The sequence below is a fragment of the Panthera onca genome, chromosome A2 (assembly GCF_046562875.1).
Source record: "Panthera onca isolate mPanOnc1 chromosome A2, mPanOnc1 haplotype 2, whole genome shotgun sequence".
NCBI classification, from domain to species: Eukaryota; Metazoa; Chordata; class Mammalia; order Carnivora; family Felidae; genus Panthera; species Panthera onca.
This window is the reverse complement of record NC_138340.1, coordinates 6,242,484-6,266,896: the sequence shown is the minus strand read 5'-3', so window position 1 is coordinate 6,266,896 and position 24,413 is coordinate 6,242,484. Positions and strand designations below refer to the sequence as shown.

The following is a 24,413-nucleotide window of genomic DNA, read 5'->3' as shown; positions in this document are numbered from 1 at the left end:
CTGCGTGGCCGGGATGCCGTAGGAGCCCCCCGAGCTGATGTTCCCACCTGCTGCGTGCAGGGGTCAGGCCCGTGGAAGAGTGCAGGACACTCCCCTGCCCCGCAGCTGGGGAGGTGGCTTCAGGGATGCTGAGGCTCCTCCTGGGCAAGCAATGTGGCCCCGCACAGAGGAGCCCAGCCCACAGGCCCGCCCTGGTCCCCTCTGAGGATGGTCCAGATGATGATCACACTGGGGGCGGTGGCGAGGCCAGGGCGCCCGTGGCCCGGGGAGAAGCAGCCCTCCGCAGGGGACTGAGGTGTGGGAGCACCGCCAGTCCTCCCCGCTCCAGCGCGGCCCCCTTCCGTTCAGGCCCGTCCCCGTGGTCTTGGGGCGTCAGCCTTCTTGACGAGGAGCCATGGCTGGCCTCTGGGCCATCCTCCAGGCCCACCAACCTCCCTGCTCCCCAGTTTGCTGCCATGTGTACTCCCTGGGTCCCGAGAGAGCCCGTTGAGGCCCAGCTCCTGGGAACAAAGACCTGAAGAGGCCGAGCAGGGGGTGTGGCCACACTGCAGGTGGGGTTTCTCCTTGACCACCCAGCAGTGTTCCCACACAGCCCAGGCCCACAGGGACACCAGCCTGTTGGGGCACCCGTGACCTGACACGTTAGCATCCAGGTGCTCACGTGGTTTGCCCACAGACACCCTGCCCTGGGTGCCTTGTGAGTATTAACTGAGTCTCCAGGCAGGTGAGTGGGTGCTGCTGTGACCGCCCCCCCCCAATCTCCCTGGTGGCCCCGAGTGCTGGGAAGGGGGCCTCTGCTAAGGGCCCAGAGCCTGGCCCACCCCCCACCTGTGAACCCCAGGGACAGACAGGTGGGGCAGGGTGCTCCAAGGGGGGTCTCTCCTGTGCCCCGTGTCCACCCAAAGTGGCCTCCACCCCAGCTCTTCCCACCACGTCCCTTCCTTGGGAAACAAGATGCGGTGGGTGTCCCATGAAGCCCCAGGGGCCGCAAACTGCCATTTTTGTTAGATCTTTCCAGAGGGACAGCATGATCCCCTCTGCCTTCCCACCAGGACTCCTGTCACGGGGAGGGGCAGGTGTGGGCTGGCCACCACCTGCAGGTGCCTGCCTGAGGCCACAGGGGGGCGGTGGCTCTCAAATGTCAGCCTGAACAGTAAATGCATCCCACTGCACCCTGATCCCCACGAGGAGGGAGACAGGAGCCTGCGTGGCCCAGCCCCAGCTTGGCGCCCACGACACGCTCAGACCGGCCCTGGGTCCTGGCCGTGTCGGAGCGTGAAATGCTTCAGCCGCCACAAGCACCCCAGCGATACCCAGGAGGACAAGACCCAGGCGTGGGGGCGGGAGAGCCGCCCGCCTCGGCCAAGGGCTGCTCCGGGCCGGGTGGGCTGTGCTCACAGAGTCAGAGAGGACCCACTGAGCCAAGCACGTTCCAGGAGGCAGGCTGGGGAGGTGTGGTTTCCAGGCACCCACCACATCCATGCAGCACTTACACACCCCGGAAAATAAGGCCCAGGGGCCTGGTGTGAGCCAGGGGGCCTGCGGGCGGGAGGGGCAGGAGCCAGCAAGACAGGAATGAGCTCACACGTGGGCCTGGCACCAGCACACCCTTTAATTGATCCTCGTTTCCGTTGTCCGAAGGCCCGCCTGGCACACGCCGCCCGGGCTCTCCTGCTCGCCTTGATTAGAACACAGGACACAGGCCGCGCGAGGGTCTGCTGAGGTTCCTCTGCACGTGAGGCCTGGAGACCCCTACTCTGGACCTGAGAGCAGCCTCCCCCACTGAGCCCGGAAGGCCCTAGCCCTCAGCACTCAGGGGACCTCACCCCTGCCTACATCCTGCCCCACCCTGGCCTTGTCCCCAAGGCTGCTCGAGCGTTCTCTGGGCCGTACCTCCCTACACCTGGCATTGACTCGCTCAATTAAAGACCCAGCCCCAGCCCCGGTGATTTCTGCCTTGTGGGAGGGGGCCCTCCGGTGGGGTTCCGGCTGCATCCACACCTCCCGGGCCACGTCAGGGGGCGGTCGCCTCGGTCCAGTCACCGGCCCGGACGGCCTGGTACACACTGAGGAGGGAGGAGACGGTGCCCAGGAGGCCCACCAGCCACGGGGGGAAGCGGCCGGCCCACAGGACGCCCGGAGGCAGCCAATGCACGGCGTTGGCCAGATCGGCCAGGTTGCTCAGGAGAGTCAGCACCTCCGACTGAACCTGGGCCTCCAAGGCCCTCCTCTTGCTCCGTGGCAGCCGGCTGTGGGAGCAGAGAGAAGGTGCTGGGGACGACCCACGAGTGCCTTCACTCCCCCAAACAGGCCGGAAGAGGTGACAGCACAGGGAGGGAAATGTGGGACTGGGTCCCTGTCACACCCCCCGACAGGGAGCTCATGGCACGAAAAGGGCACAGACTGGCAGGAAAAGTCTCAAATCCACACCTCGGTCATCTGGCCACTGGAGACGGGTGGGGGGACTGGTGGGGGCCCAGCTTCTGGGCCTGCCGGGGTGCGGCTTTGCCCCACATTCCCTCCCAGCCCGGATGAAACATGGACGGTGAGCACAGTCCTCAAGAAACGACTGTCCCAGATCAGTCTCCCTGCTGGGGGCGCCGCCATGAAGGCTCAGCCACTTCCTGTCTACAGGGCCTCAAGCAGGCCTCAGTTTCCCCACCTGTGCCAGTCCCTGGAGCTGCCGTAGGCCCCATGATCTAGCACACGCGGCCGCCCCAGCCCAGGCCTGCAGAGGACGAGGCTCATAACTGGTGGCAACTGGAAGCAGCTTCCTGGCTCCCACCCGGGTCCCCAGCGTGCAGGACGAAGTCAGCCTTCTCCCGACCAAACCCCGGATGTCCCTGGATGTCATACCTGGTAAAGGCCACCGTGGGGTCCCTCAGCCTCTGTCTCAGTTTCAGGACCATCCACAATGACCTGCATCAACAGAGGGGGGGATGTGCCGCCAGAGGGGCATTCCCATCTGCCGGGAAACGCCAGTACGGGGCGGGGGGCGGGGACGCTCTGCCTGTGTTTTCTGGGCAGAGGACTCTGAACAAACCCACTCAGCAGACTCTCTGTAGAGAGGAAAATGTTTGGGAGGAAACCATTCTTTCACAGTTCTAGAAACGATACGGGTTTCAGAAGCACACCGCCAGACAGGAAACCCCTGGCTGTTTTGTCCGGGGATGTGCGCCGATGACCACGCACACGGAGAGACCGGGTCCAGGCCTGGACTTATTCTTCCTGGCTCCGGCGGGAACAATCACGCACGTGCCAAAGATGTCCACATCCTAGTCCCTAGGACCTGTGAGTGTGCTCCCTTACATGCTCAAAAACTCTGCAGATGTGACCAAGGGTCTTGAAATGGGAGGTGACCGAGGTGGCCCTGGGATGACACCCAGAAGAAGGACGCATGGGGTTGGAGTTAGAGAAGATGTGACAAGGGACACAGGCTGGAGGGACAGGCTCTGAGATGGAAGGAGGGGCCACGAGCCGAGCAGGGCAGTGGCCTCTAGAAGCCGGAAAAGGCAGGAACAAATTGTCCCCTGCAGCCTCCCGATTTCTAGCCCGGATTTCTAGCCTGGGGAGTCCCTACTGGACGTCCGCCCTCCAGCACGGCGAGACGGTCAGCGTGTGATGTTTGAAGCCACCGGCTTTGTGGGCATCTGTTAGGGCGGCCGTTGGATGGATCCAGGGAGGGGGCAACAAGAGGAGGACTGTGGGAAGAGGCCAAGACGCTCGCACCTCCAGCCTGTCTGCCCATCGGCCTGGGTCTCGGGGCACCCATACAGCCTGCCGGCGCGTGCTAACACCACTTACCTGGCGATGCCCAGCAGCAGGGAGAGGCCCCAGAAGGCCGTGCTCAGTGTCCACCACCGGGCAGAGTCCACACGGAGGATCTTGGCATCGGCAGCCCAGGCGATGTGCTCACAGGGGTAGTAGAGCTGATCCGCCAGGTTGCCCAGGACGGATACGCAGCGGACAAAGAGGTCTTCCTCCTGCAGGACCAGGAGAGAGCGGGGGATGGGCCTGGAGTCAGACCTACCCAGGTCCACTTTAGGGACCCAGACCAGGCCAGGTGGCAGTCACAGGGCAATGTCCCGGCCCAGCAGGCTGGCCCATGGCTGGGCCACTGCAGGAGAGAGGCCTGATTTCTGCTTCCCAACAGTGTGGTCATCGCCCAGTGGAACAGAAGGTGTCGGGAGTCCCCGGGGAGCTTCAAAACCCCCACCTCTAGGGGTGCCTGCGTGGCTCGGTCAGTTAAGCTTCTGACTTCAGCTCAGGTCGTGATCTCACGGTTCGTGAGTTTGAGCCCCACACTGGGCTCTGAGCTGTCAGCACAGCCTGCTTCGGATTCTGTGTCTCCCTGTCTCTCTGGCCTTCCCCTGCTCATGCTTGGTCTCTCTTTGTCTCTCAAAAATAAGTAAAACATTAAACAATAAATAAAACAATAATAAATAAACAATAAATTAAAAAAAAAACCCTATCCCCAGGGTTTCTGCCTCACTAGGTCTGGGGTGGGCACTGGCACCAGGAATGTTTTTTATATACATATATATTTATTTTTGAGAGAGAACGTGTGCCAGGGAGGGACACAGAGAGGGCGACAGGGGATCCGAAGCGGGCTCCGAGCTGACAGCAGAAAGCCCTACTCGGGGCTCAAATCCAGGGGGATCATGGCCTGAGCCAAAGTCGGACGATCAACAGCCTCACCCACACAGGCGCCCCCAGAAATGTCTTTCAAGTTCGCAGATGACTCCCATGAGGGAACCGTGACCCCACAGGCAGGGTGCTATGGTACCACCAGGCTTCCGCACTCAGTGCTGACAGTAAGTGGGCACGAGGCTCCAAGGCTCGGGTCGCCTCCCCAGACCAGAGAGGGGGCACATCCCCACAAACAGGCAAACTGGGGGTGCCTGGGGTGAGCTGCCGTGTGCCCCTTCTCATACAAGGACAGGCCTCAGGCCTTCAAACAGCAGAACTCACGCCCTTCAAGCCTGAGTTCGGAGCCACCGCCTGTATCCAGTTGAGGCTGCAGGAGCCTGGGCCCCACCCCCCAGGATCCGGGCCCCTGGGGGCCTCCAAGCTGCCCGCCATACCCCCTCCCTCCTCTCCATATTCCCAGGATCCCCCTCTTGAGCCCCACCAATGCCCCCTTCCTTCCCACTAGCCAGCTGTGACCCTGCCTCCCTCTGGGTTTGAACCCCACTCCAGCTCCCCTATCCTGCCTGGGACCTTCTGGTGTGCTGGCACATTCCACTCCTCCATGAGAACAGAGCCCTCCCCGCCCCTCCTCGCCCCTCCCCAGTGTGCTCATTCCACAGTGTCTCCAGAGAAGCAGCAAGGTCAAGGCCCTACACCGGGGAGGAGATGCTCACTGGGCAGGGGGCACAGACACAGAAACACTGGACCTAACAAAGGAGTTCCTGTTCTGGCCAAGGGAGAGACAAGGTGCACAGGGCCTCTGGTCTAGGGACGCAGAGATGTGGGGGGAGGGGTTCTCAGGGGGCACATGGGAAGCATGCCCTAATCAAAGAAGAAGATAGGACATGGGCGTCAAAACAGGGGGACGGTCCAGGAAAGCACCTGAAGTTGGGGTGACTGGGCCATGGGGCACTGGGGTGGAGCGAGGATGGGAGCGAACATGGAGTGGCTCAGAGAGGGGACAGGAGAGGGGTTGGGCAGGACACCCAGGGAGGGGCATGACTTGGCCAGGCTGGCCCCAGGCAGCTTCTGAGCCCATCCCCTGGGGAAATGTCCCCTGGGGGGACAAGATGGCCCCAGGCAAGGGAACACTGCTCTAGATGACGCGCCTTCCTGCAGAACGCTGCAGTCCCCTTATAACAGCCAAACCTCCATGTCCCTCAACAGGGGACCAGCCAGCTGCATAGCAAGTGCTAGGTGGCCACAACGAAGGAGGGAGCTCTGTTTGGACCTATGTGGAGTGCCCTCCAAGTTGTGCTGTTTAAGCGAAAAAAGCAAGTGGCGGGACGGTGAAAATGGCACACAGCTCATTATATAAACAATGCGTATTTGCCTGTGCGTGTACAGATCTCATGAAGCAATCACAGAAAGCCGACAACAGCTGCCTCTGAGGAGGAAAACTGGGGAAGGGGGATCAGGAAGGAGGGAGACTTTTTAGTCTACATACAGCCTATATAGCCTTTTGGAATGTATGAATGTAGAAGCTGTTTTTTTTAGATTTATTTATTTATTTTGAGAGAGAGCACAGAGCCCGACGCAGGGCTCGATCCCACGAACCATGAGCTCATGACCTGAGCCAAAATCAAGAGTCGGACGCTTAACCGACTGAGCCACCCAGGCGCCCCACTTATTTTTTAATTTAAATTAAAATGAGAACATATGATTATCTCAAAACAGAAAGCAAAAGTTTTTTTAAAAAAAACATTAAACTGCCGGGGCTCCTGGGTGGCTCAGTCGGTTGAGCATCTGATCCTTGGTTTCAGCTCAGGTCATGATCTCGAGGTTCATGAGTTCAAGTCCACCATCGGGCTCTGTGCTGACAGTGTGGAGCCTGCTTGGGGTTCTCTCTCTCCCTCTCTCTCTGCCCCTCCCCTGCCCACTCTCCCTCTCTCTCTCAAAATAAATAAACTTTAAAAAACAAAACAATAAACTGCCCACACAACAGCCTTCAGACAAATCCAGAAAACACCAGTTTTTGCCCAGAGTCTGTGCCTCCCTCTCTACGGCCCCTTTACCTCTGCCCCCAGGCCGTACTGCTTCGTGTAGATAAACATGGCCATGTCGTCAAAGAGTCGCAGGACAGTCCTACAGTGGCTGAGTTGGGAGGACAGTGTCAGCAGGCGCGTCCCCACTTCTGACCTGGCTGGACACTGCTCCACCAGGACCCCACCAACCAGTTGGCAACAGTACCCCAGCGTTCGGATCTGCAGGACACCAGAAGCAGTCAGCACGGCCGCGTTCCCGGACTAGGCTGGATCAGCCCCCGTGGCCGTGGATCCCACGGGACCAAGTTGGGTGGGGAGGGTCGGTAGACTAGATCAACACACTTCCAATAAGAGCTGAACATGTGCTGGCCCATCTTGCACGTGGGCCAAATGGAGAAACATGGCATCCTTGTCCAAAAGTCACTGTGGACACTCGAAGGGAGTGCTGGCTCGTGTCACCCTCCCTTTGGAGACAGATGTGATGGGAACAAGAAAATGAAACCATTTCCCAGCAAGCTGGAGGACGAGGCGGACGTGTATATCTGCATCTACCCAGCTGGACCAAAGTCTGTAGCCAGGCTGGGGAGGGGAGAAGTGGGGAGGGGAGAAGTGGGGAGGGGAGAAGTGATCCGGCCTCAGCCCAGTGAGCAAAAGGGTCATATGCTTGAATTACTTCAGTGATCAAAGGAACTCAGTGGCTGACTGGGGCCATTGAGAACTGGGTCGGCTTTATACCTTCTACCTGTGTTTCATCTGGTTTTCAGAAATTGCTTTTTCCTGTTTTATATATTATTGTTACTGATTTCTTTTCAGTCCCTTTTAACAGCAAAACTCTGCAGTGTAAAACGTCCAGCTTGGGAATTGATTAAAACCTGAATGCCCGATCATAAGGGATTTGGTTGGAACCCAACTGCCCAACCACTGGTACATTTCCTGGTACAACCTAAATTCCTACCTATAAAAGAAGGAAGCTTCTATAGGAACACGCAGAGACTCTGCCCTCAAGGGCCTGGATGGACCCTAAATGCCCAACCAGAGGGTATGTGGTAGGAACCTAAACATCCAAACACAGGGAAAGCCCTACAAAAATCCTAAATCCCCGTAGAAGATCGTTAGGGACAACCCAGGGACCAACTGCAGCAGCCTAGTCAGACCCTAAATGTTCAAACGTGGACTTGGTTGCCTTGTAAATGTCCAGCCAGGTTGAAATGGCTGGAACAACCTCAATGCCCAGTTATAGGGGATCTGGTCCTAAATCCTAAATCCTATGACTGGGACAACCCAGTGACCATCTTCAGTGGTCTGGTCGGACCCCAAACGTCCAAATGTGCGGATTTGGTTGGTACTGAAAATAATCCAGTCATGACGGGTTAGCAGGAACAACCTAACGATCGCCGCTAGGGGACAGGGTCGGAGCCCAGCCCGGGGAGGGCCTCTGCGACGGAGGATCCTGAGCGACCCCGCCCCTCTCCGGCCTCAGTTTCCCGTCTCTGAGCCCTGGCCCTGGCCAGAGACCTCCGAGCGCGCTCCGCCCCAGCCTCACCAGGCGGTCGCGGCCCCTGTAAGACTCCAGCGCCGACGCCAAGCCGCTCAGCGCCGCCATGGCAACTCCGCCGTGACGCCACCGTGACGTGAGCGCGCAGCGCCAGGGGGCGGGGGCGAGGCGCGAGGCCACGCCCCCGGGAGGACGCTGTGCGCAGGCGCGACCGCGATCCTTTGTCCCCGGTCCGGCCCTTTGTCTGCATCAGGGAGGGTCGGAGTTGGCAGCTGAGTGACCGCCGCGAGTGTCCCCCGATGGCTCGGAACCCGCTGCCTTCTGCCCCGCGACGGCTGGTCTTTTCCGAGCTAACCAGCTGCCCACAAAAATAATGTCCAAGTTGCCCTGGTTCAAGAAGGGGTTTTTCTTTATAATTTCTGTGCTTCACCCTTTCGCCTGTTGTCTGCTGGTCTATAGCGACCGTGTGCAGCTGGTGTAATATCAGAGAAGGCATTGCTAGAAAGTCAAGGAAACTGCAACCGTTCTAGACAAGGCGATAGTCTGGTGACTGGAGTTGCTCCAAGGGGCGTAATTAACTGCGTGACCGGGAAGAAGGTATTAAATTATTCACATTGTACCAGTTTGTAGCTTTCCTTCCGCCCCCCAGTTTGGTCGACGGCACTGTAGGAGTTTCAGGTGTAGGGCCTAAAGGCCTGAGCCACGGATACAGTGAAATGATTACAGTGAGTTTAGTTAACAGACATCTGTAATTGTGTAGCTTTTGAATTTTGTGCGACATGCATGTATAATCTCATCAAAAAGATGACATTTTTCAAAAAGAACATGATTCATTTCCTTTTTTTGTTTGTTTTTCGAGCGAGAGAGTGAGTGGGGAAGAGGGGCAGAGGCAGAGAGAGAGAGAGAGGGAGAGAGACAGTCCCAAGCAGGCTTCATGCCCAGCTCAGAGCCTGACACAGGATTCGATTGATGGTGAGATCACGACCTGAGCCGAAGTCAAGAGTGGGAGGCTTAACCGACTGAGCCACCCAGGCTTTAATTGAGGTAAAATTCATCTCAGATTCACCATTTTAAGGGGCGCCTGGGTGGCTCAGTCGGTTAAGCCTCTGACTCTTGATTTCGGCTCAGGTCATGATCTCACAGTTCCTGAGATGGAGCCCCTTGTTGGGCTCTGTGCTGACAGTATGGAGCCTGCTTGGGACTCTGTCTCCTCTCTTTGTCCCTACCTGTCTCAAGCTCTTTCTCTCTCTCTCTCCCTCTCTCTTTCTCTCAAAGTAAATAAACATGAAAAAAAATTTTTTTTAAAGATTCACCATTTTAAGTGGCATTTAGGACACTCCCATGTTGTACAAATATCACCCCTTTCTAGCTTTATTATTTTTTTAAACAATTTTTTTTAACGTTTATTTATTTTTGAGACAGAGAGAGACAGAGCGTGAACGGGGGAGGGGCAGAGAGAGAGGGAGACACAGAATCGGAAGCAGGCTCCAGGCTCTGAGCCGTCAGCCCAGAGCCCGACGCGGGGCTTGAGCTCACAGACCGTGAGATCGTGACCTGAGCTGAAGTCGGCCGCTTAACCTACTGAGCCACCCAGGCGCCCCACCCCTTTCTAGCTTTAAAATAATTTCATCACTCCCAGAGGAGACCCTGTAATTCTGGCAAGCAGTTCGTCTGTTCCTCCCTACCCCGGCCCCTAACAACCACCCTCTGCTTTGTCTCTGTGGGTTTACCTATTCTGGATATTTCATATAAAGGGAATAATGCGATTTGTGACCATATCTGGTCACATATCTGGCTTCGTTCACTTAGCATAATGTTTTCGAGGTTCATCCAAATTGTAGCTTATATCGATACCTCATTCCTTCCGTGGCTGAGTACTATTCCACTGTATGGACTGACCACATTTTGTGTATCTGTTCAGCCATCGACAGACACTTGGGTTATTTCCACATTTTGGCGGTTTTGCCTTCCTCCTGGTCCTTGAAGTTACAGTGCACTCCTGCCCCAGGGCCTTTGCATCGGTGTGCCCTCTGCCTGGAATGTTCTCCCTCCAGATTCCCACATGGATCCCTCCCTCACCTCTTCCTCATGTTTACTAGAACATCATCTGTCTTCTCATGGGACCTCCCCTCACACCGTCCTGGGCACTTCCCACCCACATGTCCTGATGCCTTATTTTTCTCCTTAGCTTGTAGTACTAACATAACTATATTGTGTCTTTGTCTGGCTGTCTAGTTATTTGTGCCTCAAAAGAATGTGAGAAATTTGATCTGTCTTGGTCACAGCTACGTCCCCACAGCCTGGCACAAAATAGATTCTGAATAAATGCCATAGCTTGCAGGGCTCAGCTCCCTGCCCAAAGCTCTGTGTGTGCGCTCCATCCACACTATCCCGGGAAACCCTGTCCACTCCCACGAGTTCCCTGGCCACCTCTCCCTCGTGACTCTTTTTTTTTTTTTAATAATTTTTTTAAATTAATTTTTTGAGAGACAGAGCACAAGTGGGGGAGGGGCAGAGAGAGAAGGAGACAGAGAATTCGAAGAAAGCTCCAGGCTCTGAGCCATCAGCACAGAGCCCGATGCGGGGCTCGAACTCACAAACCTTGAGATGGTGACCTGAGCCGAAGTCAGATGCTTAACCGACTGAGCCACCCAGGCGCCCCCTTCCTCATGCCTCTTTAATCCTGACCTGATCCTGTTCCCACCTGCCCCGTGGACAATGTCCCTACTCATCCCACAACCCCCATCCCCACGCTTGGCAAGTCCCAGACCGACTGTAGCATCATCCCCTAACGTCTTGCTCTCCGTGTCCCCATCTCAGGGCTCCCCCGCCAGCCACTGAGCCACCCAGTCACAGACCGGTCATCACTGTCTCCTCTTTCTCCCCCCACACATCCCTCCCACGTCCCAACAGTCACCCAAGTATCACTTCCTCCCGGCCCACGGCCCCCTCCATAGGCAGCCCTCCTTCTCTCTGGACCCCAAGCCCCGCCTCCCCCATCTGCCTTCCCCGACAACATCTCAGGACACTCTTTAACCCCCACATCTGACCACAGACCTCCTTGCTTAAAACTCGGGACACTGTTCCTGCCGCCGACAAAAGCCAAGCCAAGCCCAAAGCCTGCAAAGGGACGAGGATCTTGGGCTATGGAGCCTGCTGCTGAATGAGTGGTTACGTCCCTTCTCTTGAGCGCGGGCTGTCCCTGACTGCTTCGTGACAGCACAGTGCGTTTCTCCGAGTGCCTGCTGGGTGGCCGGCCCCGTGCCAGGCCCCAAGCACACAGCAGAGAGTCTTTCGGGCCCTGGCCAACCCTCCCAGCGTCCTCCACCATCAGTTAGGGCCGAGCTTGACCTTTGAGAGAGGGACGGGAGCTAGACTGGCATTCACAGCTGGCCTTGTGGTTGCTAGGAGCTGGCCCGGCAGCCCCAGCTAGGCCCTGGTGCGCTCCAGCGAGACATAAATAATTTCACAGAACGCCGGCGCTGGACAAGGCCACTCCGTGACCGTGGTGGGACGAGACAAAACAAGCCGAAGGCAGGCAAAACATGAGCATTGTCCAAACCACAGCAACAACCAGGCGTTCGCTCTTCCTGGAGAGTCTGAGCGCTGCCGTTCTCTCCCGAGACTTTCTGCGGAAAAACTAAGATCCTCAACAACAGAATTCTCTCCCCCGCCCCTTGCTTTCTGACAGCATCCAGGATCCACCCCCTCCTTTTCCCAGCAGACAGAAGGACCAGGCGGAAACTGTGTTTGCATCAGCCTGGCCGGTGCCCAACGCCCTACCCTCCCGGTGGGGGAGCCGGTGATGGGGCCTCACCCCAGAGGACAATGCAACAATTTGCTTCAATTTAGTGAGAAGAAACCCACTCGGGGAATAGGTCCTGGGGAGGTATTAGCTAATGTTACCTTGACAATCATATTGCAATATAAATGTATCAAATCAATATGTTGTGTCTCAAACATAGGCAATGTTATATGTCGACTATATCTCAAGAAGAGAGGTGGGGGGAGAGGGAGAAAGAGAAAGAAGGAAGGAGGAAGGAAAGAGCCTATTTAGTAGCTGATTCGGGGTCATGAACTTTATTTATGTAAACATATTTATGTTTACATAATTTATTTATATGTATATAAATTTATATGTTTATATAAATTTACATATTTATACATTTATTTCATTTTATTTTTAATTTTTTTTTGAGAGAGATAGAGAGCAGGCGGAGGGAGAGGGGCAGAGAGAGAGGGAGACAGAATTTCAAGCAGGCTCTGCCCTGTCAGGGCAGAGCCGATGCAGGGCTCGAACTCACCAGCTGTGAGATCATGCCCTGAGCTGAAATCCAAAGTCAGATGCTCAACGGACTGAAACACCCAGGCGCCCCTTCATCTGCTTTGTTTGTTTGTTTTTTTTAAGAAATTGTTTTTCCATTTAAAAAATGTTTTATATTGAGGGGCATCTGGGTGGCTCCGTCGGTTGGGCGTCCGACTTCAGCTCAGGTCGTGATCTCACACTCGGTGGGTTCGAGCCCCGCGTCGGGCTCTGTGCTGACAGCTCGGAGCCTGGAGCCTGCTTGGGATTCTGTGTCTCCCTCTCTGTGCCCCTCCCCCACTCGCACTCTGCCTCTCTCTCTCTCTCTCAAAATAAACATTAAAACTTTTTTTTTTAATTTTTAAATGTTATTCATTGTGGTAAAATACACATGACATAAAATCGACCATCTTAACCATTTTTAAATGTTCTGCCCAGTGGCATTAAGCACATTCATGAGACTGTCCTCACTGCCCTCTTTCAGAACTTTTCAGCTGCCCAAACCGAACCTCTGTCCCCATGAGACCCTGACTCCCCATTTCCCTCTTTCCTATTGTTTTGTATATTATTTTCATTTGTCAGGTCATCTCAACAAGGAAAGCCAAATCTCCCAGCAGTAAAAACCTGCAACGCGAACCCCCATTGCCTCGAACCTCCCAGAAGCAGGGACACAGCCCAGGTGAAGACAAGCCCGTCTCAGCTCATACCCACAGCTCCCCGGAGGGTGTGCTCTCGCTCGCAGTCACAAGTAACAAGCTTGGATTTGGTCAGCCTCGGGTGTGTTCCTGGCGGTCTTTGGGCTGGGGGGGGCACTGGTGTCCCTAAGGACACCTCGGAGGTCTGCGAGCCCTGGAGTGACATTAAGCAGTGCAGTGACTCAACGACCAAAGACGTTGGCTCGTCCTGCGTGGGGAGTGCTGAGAAGCAGATAAGCAGGAAAATGATAATAATGAACATACTGCCTCCAATCCTCACTCCTGCTTTCTGAAGCCCCATTTTCCAGATGGCAAAACTGAGGCTTCGAGAAGTCAAGTCACTTGCCTAGCTCTCTTGAGCTCTCCGGAGGCAGGATCCTCTGGCCTCACTCCCGTTCTTCTTCCCAGCTGCCCTCAGAGTGGCTGGGGACCATTGTGACAACGCTGGGTGAGGGAAGCTCTTTGGTCACAATGGGCAGAATTGGACCACGCGGGGACACAGCCTCGGAAGGAACATTTGAGCATCTTCTGGGAGACCGGGGGACACAGGGAGTCCAGAGGGTCAGGCCAGTGGCCAAGGGCATTTCCTAAGACTCATCAGTCCCCATGCCACCCCTTGAGGTACGTCCCACATGCTCATCCCTGATGTGGAAACTGAAGCTCACAGGAACCCGATTGCTTATTCCGAGGTGACCTTGATTTCAATTGTTAGATTCTCCGTAGGCTATTGGAGACTTCTCAGCTCTCACCTATTTCAGGCGCCAAACTGATCAAAGAAGCAAACGAAGACTCTGAACACCTGTGGTTTGGTTAAAATGCTTGGCCCCTGTTTTCTAAATATTTTTTATTGTTGTTTTTAATGTTTATTTATTTTTGAGAGACGGAGAGACAGAGCGTGAGCAGAGGAGGGGCAGAGAGAGAGAGGGAGACACAGAATCCGAAGCGGGCTCCGGGCTCTGAGCTGTCAGCCCCGAGCCCATGAGATCATGACCTGAGCGGAAGTCAGATGCTTAACCGACTGAGCCGGCCAGGCGCCCCATGGGCCCTGTTTCCTAAAGAGGTCGACATGACCGGTTTTGAGCTGACTCGGTCTGAGCGGGGGTGAGCCTGCGGTACCCCCCCACACACTGGGACTGCTCTCAGAGGGGCTGGGAGCAGGGTCGGGGAGACTCCCCTGCTCAGAGCAAAGGCAGGAATGTCCCCGTCAGCTAAATGGGGTGCCGGGAGCCTGGAGCTGGAGGTCAGAGAAGTGGAGAGAGACGTCTATGCCTCTGAGAGTTTCAGGATAGGAAGAGATCCGGGAGAACAATCGGCACCCAGGACAATTGCAGAGGGCAGGAAGACCCACGGGGGGGAGGGGTGGCAGAGACTGTGGCCAGGACTGAGCAGAGATGGAAGATCCCACATACGGAGGGGAGGGCCATGGCCTTGACCACTACCTGAGGGTGAGGAGAAGGGGCTCCCGTATCAAAGAGACTAGACTGCAGTGCTTGATTCTGCAGTCCTTCTTGTGGCCCACCCTGCACTGGCCTTGGCACCTGCTGTTCCTTCTGCCTGGAATGTTACTCCCCCCCCCGCCCCCGTCCCCATATGCTCCTCTCCCACATTTTCCAGGTCTTTTCTCAACTGTCATCTCAGTGACACCATCCCATTTAAAACTGCAACCCTCGTCCCCTCACCACCACCCTCCTATGCTGTGTGATGTTTTTAGGCACAGCACTCAGCTCCTTCTACTAATGCCGCTGCAATTTGTAGTGTTGTATTTTTTCAGCATTGTCTGTCACCCCCCATTGTCACCTCCACAAGAGCACTGGCTCTTGGTCTGTTTTGTTACCTGATGTTCCCCCTGCCAAGGACCTAGAACAGGGCCTGGCACATGGTAAGTGCCCAAAGAATGCTTTTATCTCTATGCTCTCTACTTTCCCCGGGGGGGGGGGGGGGGGGGGGCACAGGGGCTAGGCCTGTTTTGTTTGTTTAATTTTTATTCAGAGACAGAGAGAGACAGAGAGAGACAGAGAATGAGCAGGGGAGGGGCAGAAAGAGAGGGAGACACAGAATCCGAAGCAGGCTCCAGGCTCCAAGCTGTCAGCACAGAGCCGGACGCATGGCTCGAACCCACCAACGGCAAGATCATGACCTGAGCCGAAGTCGGATGCCCAACAGACTGAGCCACCCAGGCGCCCCTGAGCCTGTTTTTTTAGGAAGTCCTCAGACCCCCCCCCCCCTCCCCAATGCCCAGTGCCTGGTGCACAGGAAGGAGTAAAACCAGCATTGTCCTCAGGCGGGCACTTGCTCAGTCTCATTATCTCCGCCCTCTCACAGGTGGCGCCTTGTCCCCCGATGGCGATGGCCGCGGTCGCCCTCCTGCCATGCCCGATGTCCCGGCTGGACTTCCTCAAGGCCTCGCACTTTGCACTAGGGCCGGATCCGCGGCTGCACGTGGACGCCATGCAACCCACGTCGCACCGGGACTTCCCGGCCTACCCGGGCGTCACCCGCGCGCTGTCGTGCCAGGAGCCGCCCGTCAGGTCCTTCTTCCGACAGGACACCCGCGCCGCAGGCGCGGAGCTCCAGTCGGAGGCGCACCGCGCGTTCGCGCCCCTGGCGCCGCAGCCGTCCGCGCCGTCGGGGACGCGGGAGCGCACCCTCGCCACGCCGGCCACCAACTTGCGCGTGTACGCGCCCGCGCGCTCCCGTACAGGCCTCTCCACCGCGCGCGCGGACTTTGGCTGGCCGGAGCTGCCGGCGCGCGCCAGAGAGCAGATCCGCGGCGCGCGCCTCATCTTCGACCGCGACTCGGTGCCTGCCGGCGACCCAGCCAAGCTGCGCATCCCGCCCACCACCTACCAGGCGCTTTTCCCGCCCCACGACGCGTGCCCGCGGCCCCGCGCGCCCTGCAGCCACTTCGGTGAGCGCGCCCACGCGCCCCACGCGCGATTTGCCAACCCCTAGGTTCTCCAGGCCCGCGGGGATTCCGCGCCCTCTCCCAGGGGACATTTGGCAAAGTCTGGAGATCGTTTTGGTTGTCACGACCCGCGGAAGGGGGTAGTCCTAGCAGGGAATGCATGGAGGCCAGGAATGCTGCTGAATATATCCTACCGTGCACGGCACAGCTGGCCCTAGTAAAGAATTACGGGGCCCCAAATGTCAATAGTGCCGAGCCTGAGAAAACCTAGAACCTTCCTGAGCCTCAGTTTCTACATTCACTGAATGGCATAGCTCCTGAATTTTTTCGAGGGGCTGTGCCCTGGGCAGAAGGCATGAATGGTGGTTTGGACAAATCTGCTAAGTGCCCCCCCCCCCCCCCAACACACACACATCCCAGGCCCGCCACCATAGTAGTTATGTGAGTCTGACCAAGTCGACATCTCCAAGTCTCGATTTTCCTCCTCTGCAAAATGAGTGCAACAACAGCTCCCCACTTTATAGGAGCTGGTGAAGACAAAAGAGCCCGGAGTGCATGAGGCAACTGGCATAGAGTGAGCGCTCAAAAAAGACTAGCTGTCATTTGTGTGATTTTCCAATTCTGTGACTCGGGGACCTGCCGGTGGACATCACTAGGCAAGAGTCCCTCCAAGCTGGAGTCAGGGATTGTCAGATCTGGATTGGACTCAGTTCTGGTTTTGAATTTCGTGACTTCTGGCAAGTGACTTGATTTCTCTGAGCCTCAGGAAGGCTGTAGAGTGGGGAGAATCTTACTAACTCTCAAATGAGGTTTGAAGCACTTAGCCTAGATTCCTGGCTCTGGTCTGGTATGTTGGTAGCTATTCTTGTTACCATTATTTGTATTATTTTGGCTGTTTTTCCACAACAGCCCTCGGGGGGGGGGGGGCTAGTCAGGACTGCCCACCTCCCCTTTCCAGGCAAGGAATCGAACCCCAGTGGGCCCGAGGCTGCGTGGAACCAATGTTGTTCTCTCTCTCTTGCTCCTCCTCAGGGGGCAGCAACGCACTCCAGTGGGACCACAGGACACAGGACGATGGGACCTCCTACCAGAGACAGTTTCAGGCCCTGCCAGGCCCACCTGCCTCGATGTGTAAGAGGGTAAATCGAGGTGGGGCTGGTGCTGCTGGGGAGGGCAGTGATGGGGGCTGGGTGGTGCCGCCCTCTTCCCACCTCTGTCCACCCACAGGCCTCCTCCAGTGTGGAGCTGGGAGACTCCAAGATTGGCTATGGGCCCGTGTGCTCCGAGCAGAAACAAGCCTACGGGCCCCAGGGTCTGCCCCCAGACAGGTACTGTGGCCTTCCACCAGGATGGAGCAAAGGCCTCTCAGCGACAGGTGGAGTGTACCACCTGAGGCTCTCGAGCCAGTACTGTGGGTGCCCCTCACCTCCAAGCAAGGCCCACTATTGCCCAGATCTCCCACCAGTAGCACCCCACAGCCTGGCCTTTGGGAAGTCTGCCCCTCTCCCATTTCCTGGGAGTTGCAAGGGCCCAGATCAGATCTATCTGATCATAGAGCGGATCCCCCCTTACCTGCAGGTATGACAAGGCCCAGGCCTCGGCCCACATCCACTATGTGAATATTCGTCCTGGAGATGGGCTCTTCCGTGACAGGACCACCGAGGCTGAACACTTCTACCCCCGAGAGCCAGGTGGGAGTCTGCTGCCCACCCTGCCCCCTGCTTCCGCAGCAGCCTCCCAGGTTGGCTCAGCACCTATTCTGTCACTGGCAGAGCGTTTTGTTCTTCACCACGACCAGACTCCGGCATCGCACATCCTGGAAGGAAATCGGTGCCCCGGCCCGGGCAGCCTCACCACCTCGGTGCACTTCTTCCACGGCCAGGTCAGCAGGAAGGGGGAGAAGGCCACAGGGCTCATCAGGGACAAGGGTTCCCTAGACAGTACGGATAGCAAGTGCAGAGGCCTTGAGGTGAGAGTGAGCTGGACATGTGTGTGTGGGGGGGGGTGGGGGGGGTGGGTGGGGGGGATCTCCTGGATCTATCTGCGGGATCTAAGGTTAAGTCAGTTAACCACTCCCAGCCTCAGTGGCTCTGTCTGCAAAATGAGATACAATGCCAACTCCCAGCACCAGCACGTGGGGCCCAAGGAGGGTGTGAGCTGTCCAAGGTCGTATAGCGCTCACCTCTTCTCTCCCGCCCGAGTTCTGGGACACCCCGCACATTTGGGAGCTTCCCAGATGCCATGTGGTCCTACAGCCACTGCCCCTGAACAAGCCACCCAGCCGCCACGTGCCTCACGAGAAACTGCAGAGTCACGTGGGCCTAGGGGAGTCCTCGCTGCTCGGACAGTTCTTCCAGACCTCCACGGGCACGGACTACTGCTCCCCGGGCACCATCCAGAAGCCGCAGAGAGTGCCCACTCTCCACTTGCTGCCTAGCAACCTGCCCCAGGGCACCGGCGGTGAGCTCTAACCCCGCCCCCGCCGTTCTCGCCCCGCCCACCGCCCCACTCTACCTCCGCCTTCTGAGCTGCTGGATTCCACCTCTTGAACCGATATCCCAACTCTGCCCCCCCACAACCTCGTCCCGTCGAGGATCTGATTCTGCCCCCTCCCCCCACCCCACCTCCGCCAAGGCACCGCCCCCTGCATGACCATAGTCCCGCCCCTCCCCGTATCTGCCCTCACCTGAACCCTGACCCCTGCTCTTCAGTCGGACTCTGGCTCCGCCCCCTGACCAACTAGACTACCCTTCCTGCCCCCCCCCCCCCCCCGCGCAACAACTCTGTGTTTGCCCCGCCCCTGGCTCCTCCCTTCTCCCCGCCTCCTAGTCCTTCCTTCGCTTTAACTTCACCTTGGGCTCAGGCTTCGCCTGAACTCTTACTCCGTGCTTAATCTCACCCGTTCCTGCCCCAGGGCCCTGCCCCTCCTCCCTCAGCCCCTCAGCTCGACTACCCCCACCCAAATCTACAGAAACAGATTTTTTAACCATGAACCAGAAGATGCTGAAGCCGCATAGAACAGCTCCCGCCTCCGTGACTGACGAGATGCTACAGCGGGTGAGGGAGGGGGAAGGGGTATCTCCCTGACCGGTAACCCCCCAAAGCAGTGTAGTTTTGTCCCAGGATGATAACGCTGTGACCTCAGGCCCAGAATTAGTGTCAAGTTCGTTCAGGATCACTCTACAGTGACCCCAGGCACAGGGTCATCTTAATGTCACTCCAGCCTCAAGGTCATCCCTAGCTCACCTCCAGGGTCATTTCAGGGTCAGCTCGAGGACATCTTTATATCACCAGCCACAGGTATACTCTCAGCTGAGGGGTAGCTCAGAGTTGCCTAAGGTCACCACAGCCCTGGGGTCATTCCAGGGGTCCCCCGCTTTCTCTCCAGCTTCCCATCCAGCTCCTGGGGCAGCCCAAACTGGGACACCTTTTGCCTACCTCCTCAGAGCCCAATCATCAGCCTTTGCTGCTCCCAGGGTCATATGGGGACCACGGGGTGGGCCAGGTAGGTCAACCACCCTTCAGGCTGTCCTGCCAGGCTCCCCGCCCTGACTCCACAGTGCAAGTATAACCACATTGAGCCCCCGCTGGGTGGACAGCGCTTCTTCTCAACCCAATACGAGGATGAGTTTGCCTTCAAGTTCCAGGGCCCAGCGGTGCTGAGATCGGCCAACCTCCAGGACAGCCATGTGCCTCTGGGCTCCCCCCGCCAGTGGGTCTGTGGGGCTGGGAAGGTAGACCCTCAGACCCCCCAGCCCCCTACTTACCCATGCCCTAGCCAGCAATAAACACTACCTTGGCAACATCTCACCCCTCCTCATCAGTCAGCCATGAAAGATGATGCTTGGTGGGATGGAGACTGTACAGGAGAGAGTGACTCCATCAAAAAAAAAAAAAAAAAACCTGAACACATACTTCCGTGGGCCCTGAAGGTCACCCCACTCTGGGCAGGGAGGCCACTCTAGCTTATACAAGGGCTTGGCGGTTGGACTCAGTGTAAGGTGTCAGGTGCACCACCAAATCTGAATGATATGGAGAGAGTGGAGTCATAGTGTTGAACAGGGCACTGAGGTGAAGTGTTGAGAACCTAGGCTCCCAGGGCTGAATGGACAGGCTCCAAATCTTAACTCTTCTGTCCTGGATAGTAGTCTTGGGCAGGTCACTTCATCCCTGTGAGCCTCATCTGTTTGCTCATCTGTAACGCGGAGATGCAGGGCAGTCCTCTCGTTAGAATGTTATAAATGAGAAATGTGCACACGTGTCCATGCGTGTGCCTGAGGGTCAAGGAGGGAGAGCACTTCCCTTCTGAGCATGAAGGTGACGAGGAAAGAGGAAGATGAAGGTATGGAAAGGAGATTTCAATCGTTGAGAGGCTGGGTGGGGCTCAGAGGAGGGACAATGAAGGAGTGGGGAAGCTGAGAGTGGCCCAGCGATTTTCTCCATTGTGGTTCACCCACAATGCCCTGGCTGGCTGGGCAATTGGCCCCCAGGTCAGAGCTGGGTCCGGGGACAAACGAACGAAAACCATCAGGATATGATCAAGTTCAAGGGGGTAGATGTCCAGCCAGGGACAAAATGAAGAGGGTGGAAAGGAGGAGGCTGGGTTGGAGCCCTGAAGCCAGTCCTTGACAGGGCTTGACAAGCAGGTCAACAAATGGTACCTTGGACAGCGCCCCCATCTTGAAGGTCTCGGGTGTGGTGAGATTGCTCTGTCTGGAAAAAAAATGGGCATTGGTGGCCATGCCCAGGGCCTGCTTCAGTGGGCTGCTGCCAATCTGGTTTTGGGGAATGAACATGGCTCCCTGACTCCGTAGTCAGACCTTCAAAGACCAAGGCCTCCCATCCAACGAGCCACTGAGAGCCAACTTCAAGCCCAACCAGGAGCCCTCTCCCCATGGGCAGCAATCCTGTGAGGCCAGGTTGTCATTTACACAGGAAGGGCAGGAGTCCAGCTTTGGGTCCTACAGAATAAGATGGCCCTTTTGGCTGCACTCATATTAGCCATGCAAGGGTCTGCTAGCTGCAAAACACCTCTTCTTGCTTTCACTAAAGATGTACATGACACATTTGTGAATTACCTCCTGATGAACCGGGATTTCTCAAACCCAGTACTACTGACATTTTGGATGGGATCATTTTTTATTGTTAGAGGCCCTCTTGTGCATCGTAGGATGTTTAGCATCATCCCTGACCTCTACCCGCTAAGGGCCAGCAGCATTCTCCCTCTACCCCAGCCAGTTGTGACAACCAAAAATATCTCTGGGCATTGCCAAATGTCCCCTGGGGGGAAGAGTTGTCTTGGTTGACAACCACTGCAATAAACCCAGCCTACAAAGATCCCCAGGACAAAATCAGGCTCTCCTGATGAAGCTGGTCTGTTTGTTGACAAGACTACTCTTTTTTTTTTTTCAATTTTTTTTTCAACGTTTTTCATTTATTTTTTGGGACAGAGAGAGACAGAGCATAAACGGGGGAGGGGCAGAGAGAGAGGGAGACACAGAATCGGAAACAGGCTCCAGGCTCCGAGCCATCAGCCCAGAGCCCGACGCGGGGCTCAAACTCACGGACCGCGAGATCGTGACCTGGCTGAAGTCGGACGCTTAACCGACTGCGCCACCCAGGCGCCCCTTTTTTTGACTACTCTTAACAAAAAGGCTATTCCTTTTTGCCTTGCCTACCAGGAAGCTGAGAAAACTTACTTTGGTATTCTTTTCCATGTAGCTCTGGGTGCAGGATTATTTGTGCTCCCACCTAGTTCTAGGAGTGGTTTGAAGCAACAACCCAGACACCAGATGAAACATAATGGGTAGGAGTTACAAGGAGGCAGATTTCTGCACAAATTGAAGCATTTTCTAACAATGGAATTGACTAGCCCTGGGATGGGTTGCTGGGAAAGAATGAGAACTCCACTAGAAATATTTTCAGTGCAGAAAGATACTTCATCATGATTTAGGATGTATTTTATGGATTTATGGCTACCTGTATTCCACTCACCCCTTCCCACCACCAAAAAAGGCATTTCATATTAACTATAGAAACCCAAAAGGCTGATAAAATAAGATGAATAACATAGGATTGCACCTGGGAGAACAGATTAATTTTTTTTGAGAACAGATTAATTTTTAAAGAAAAACATTTCATCACCGAGCAGCAGAATTCAGACCTGCCACTCACCTGCCTGTCTGTCCTTGGGCAAGTGATGGTGTGCTCTGATCCTCACTTCATTTGTAAAATGGGATGGCACTTAATTCTTCCTTCCTAGAATGGGTACAAGGTTTACACAAAATGTGCACGTACCATTCTTAGGCCAGGTTGCAGCTGGACAGGTGCCCATAGTTTTTTAACGTCTTAGGTCATTTTTGTTGCAAGTGACAGAAACCCAGCTTGCTCCAGTTGAAGAAGAAAGGGATTTGACTGACGTTGTTAAAAAGAAAGCCACAGGCTCCAAACAGTGTTACTGGGGCCAGGCTAAAGCACCAAACCGGGGCTTAATACCTAACCTAATTTCAGTTTCAACCTCCTCCAGAAATGTAAATTTTAATCTATCGATCAGTATTTTTTTCTTTTTTTATAAATTTTTTAAATGTCTATTTTTGAGAGATAGCGTGTGAACAGGGGAGGGGGGAGAGAGAGAGAGAGAGAGAGAGAGAGAGAGAGAGAGAGAGAGAGAGAGAATCCGAAGCAGGTTCTAGGCTCTGAGCTGTCAGCACAGAGCCTGACACGGGGCTCGAACTCAGCAACCATGAGATCATGACTTGAACTGAAGTTGGACGCTTAACGGACTGAGCCACCCAGGCGCCCCCTATCAATCAGTAATTTTCTGATATGTACCAATAAGGTCATCTGCCACAGAGGCCTTCCCCATCCCCCAACGGAAGGTAGTGAGGTAATCTACCCAATAAGATCCACTGCCTTCCCCTAAGGGAAAGTGACTTTGCCTGGGACAACCCTTTTTCTTTTGCTTATAACTTTCTTGCCCTGCCCTCCTTCCTAGAAATACCTTCTATTTTGCACAATTCCTCATAATGCCCCCCTACGCGTTACAAGGGATGCTGCCCCATTCATGAGTCATTTAATAAAACCAGTTAGATCTTCAAATTTCTTTGGTTGAATTTTGTTTTTCACAACTTAGAAATAAAATGTGGCATTAGGTCTCACGTGACTATCAGGACTGTTCTCCCTCGCCAGTTCTCAGTCCTGTATCCCTGCAAGTGGTGGCTTGGAACCATTGGGTTCCAAGGACGCTATAAAAAGATGCTATAACCCAAATCCTTTTGATTAAAGCTTCAAAGAAAGAGGGAGGGGTCTTGCCCCCAACTCCTCTCAGTGGAACTTAAGGGACACGCTGATTGGCGCATTTGAGTCACATGCCTAGCCGTGAGCCAATCACTGTGCCCAGAGGGATAGGATGCTATGATTGGTTGGCCGGTCCACTAGCCCACCCCTGGGTGATTTGGTTCCCCAAAGCTCACCAGGATCTTTGAGCCCGGAGACCAACCTCTCTGGACCTTGTTTCCTAGCAACAGACCTGTGCCTGCCATCCCCTTAGCATCTATTTTGCTCCAGGTTACAATCCAGAGGGTGGAAAGTCAACTAATAGGCTCCTCCCAACGGACGTTTATAGACTGGGCGAGTTCGGTGTTAGAGAGTAGCCTGAGGCATCTAATGCGCCCTGGTTCTCCGAGAGTCCCAATCTTATCTCCCACCTCATTACTAACTTCCTCTTCTAGTTTGGGGCAGAGAATTCAGCTCTGGCAATCACAAAATCAAGCAGGCGCTAGTCTCTGCTTCAAGAAGGCCACAGAGGCAGCTTGCGTCTGTCGAAGGAGACCTTTCTGAAGACCTTATGAAGGCTCTCACATATTTCAACATCCTCCATGTTTTTCTCCAAAGACCCTCAAACCACAGTCCCAAGAGACGCGTGTTTAGAGTCCCGAGATAAAATAGGCAGGGTTTTAAGAAGCTATTTTTCTTCCACATAACAGAGATTTCTTGTTTCTCGAGGAAGGCTCTTCTCAGGGCAGATTGTGCACTGTATAAATCTAGGGAGTGCCCTTCACTTTAAAGTGAATACGTCTGTGTACGCCGTGGCCCCCGCCCTCTACCTCAACGTTGCTCAGCCAATCCCACGTTTGAAGTCATTTCCCTCAATATCCTTCCCTTTCCAGGTACTAATCCTAAATAAGTTAAGACTATCATGGATTCAAGGGACAGAATAGGGATTCAAGGGACAAAACTATCCCAACTGTCTGGGAAATTTGTTGGCTCGTGGTAATGGAAAGGATCAGGGCGTCTGGCTTCAGGTATGGCTCTATCCAGGAGCTCAACCAATATTGCCAGA

The 24,413-nt window shown here is 55.4% G+C and overlaps 2 protein-coding genes across 5 annotated transcripts; one reads left to right on the top strand and one right to left on the bottom strand.

The window, feature by feature from the left end:
* Positions 1-1,592: 1,592 nt before the first annotated feature.
* PEX11G (peroxisomal biogenesis factor 11 gamma) lies at positions 1,593-8,331 on the bottom strand. Of its 2 annotated transcripts, none has more exons than XM_060630129.3 (5): positions 8,218-8,331; positions 6,705-6,893; positions 3,805-3,983; positions 2,857-2,919; positions 1,593-2,249 (listed from the first exon to the last, which is right to left on the bottom strand). In XM_060630129.3, exons 1-5 carry the CDS (start codon positions 8,275-8,277, stop codon positions 2,015-2,017), a joined length of 726 nt encoding a protein of 241 aa, XP_060486112.1. In that variant the 5' UTR covers positions 8,278-8,331; the 3' UTR covers positions 1,593-2,014. The 2 variants fall into 2 exon arrangements, with proteins under 2 accessions (XP_060486112.1, XP_060486113.1); XM_060630130.3 differs by having other exon boundaries at positions 6,705-6,783; positions 8,218-8,314.
* A 5,302-nt stretch (positions 8,332-13,633) lies between these two features.
* On the top strand, positions 13,634-19,882 carry SAXO5 (stabilizer of axonemal microtubules 5). Of its 3 annotated transcripts, none has more exons than XM_078443442.2 (9): positions 13,634-13,788; positions 15,490-16,075; positions 17,105-17,211; positions 17,300-17,400; positions 17,651-17,763; positions 17,845-17,954; positions 18,328-18,532; positions 18,987-19,129; positions 19,714-19,882. In XM_078443442.2, the coding sequence occupies exons 1-9, from the start codon at positions 13,774-13,776 to the stop codon at positions 19,858-19,860; spliced, it is 1,527 nt and encodes a 508-aa protein (XP_078299568.1). In that variant the 5' UTR covers positions 13,634-13,773; the 3' UTR covers positions 19,861-19,882. The 3 variants fall into 3 exon arrangements, with proteins under 3 accessions (XP_078299568.1, XP_078299567.1, XP_060486109.1); XM_078443441.2 differs by having other exon boundaries at positions 13,636-13,788; positions 19,633-19,882; XM_060630126.3 differs by having other exon boundaries at positions 13,637-13,788; positions 19,044-19,129; positions 19,633-19,882.
* Positions 19,883-24,413: the final 4,531 nt, after the last annotated feature.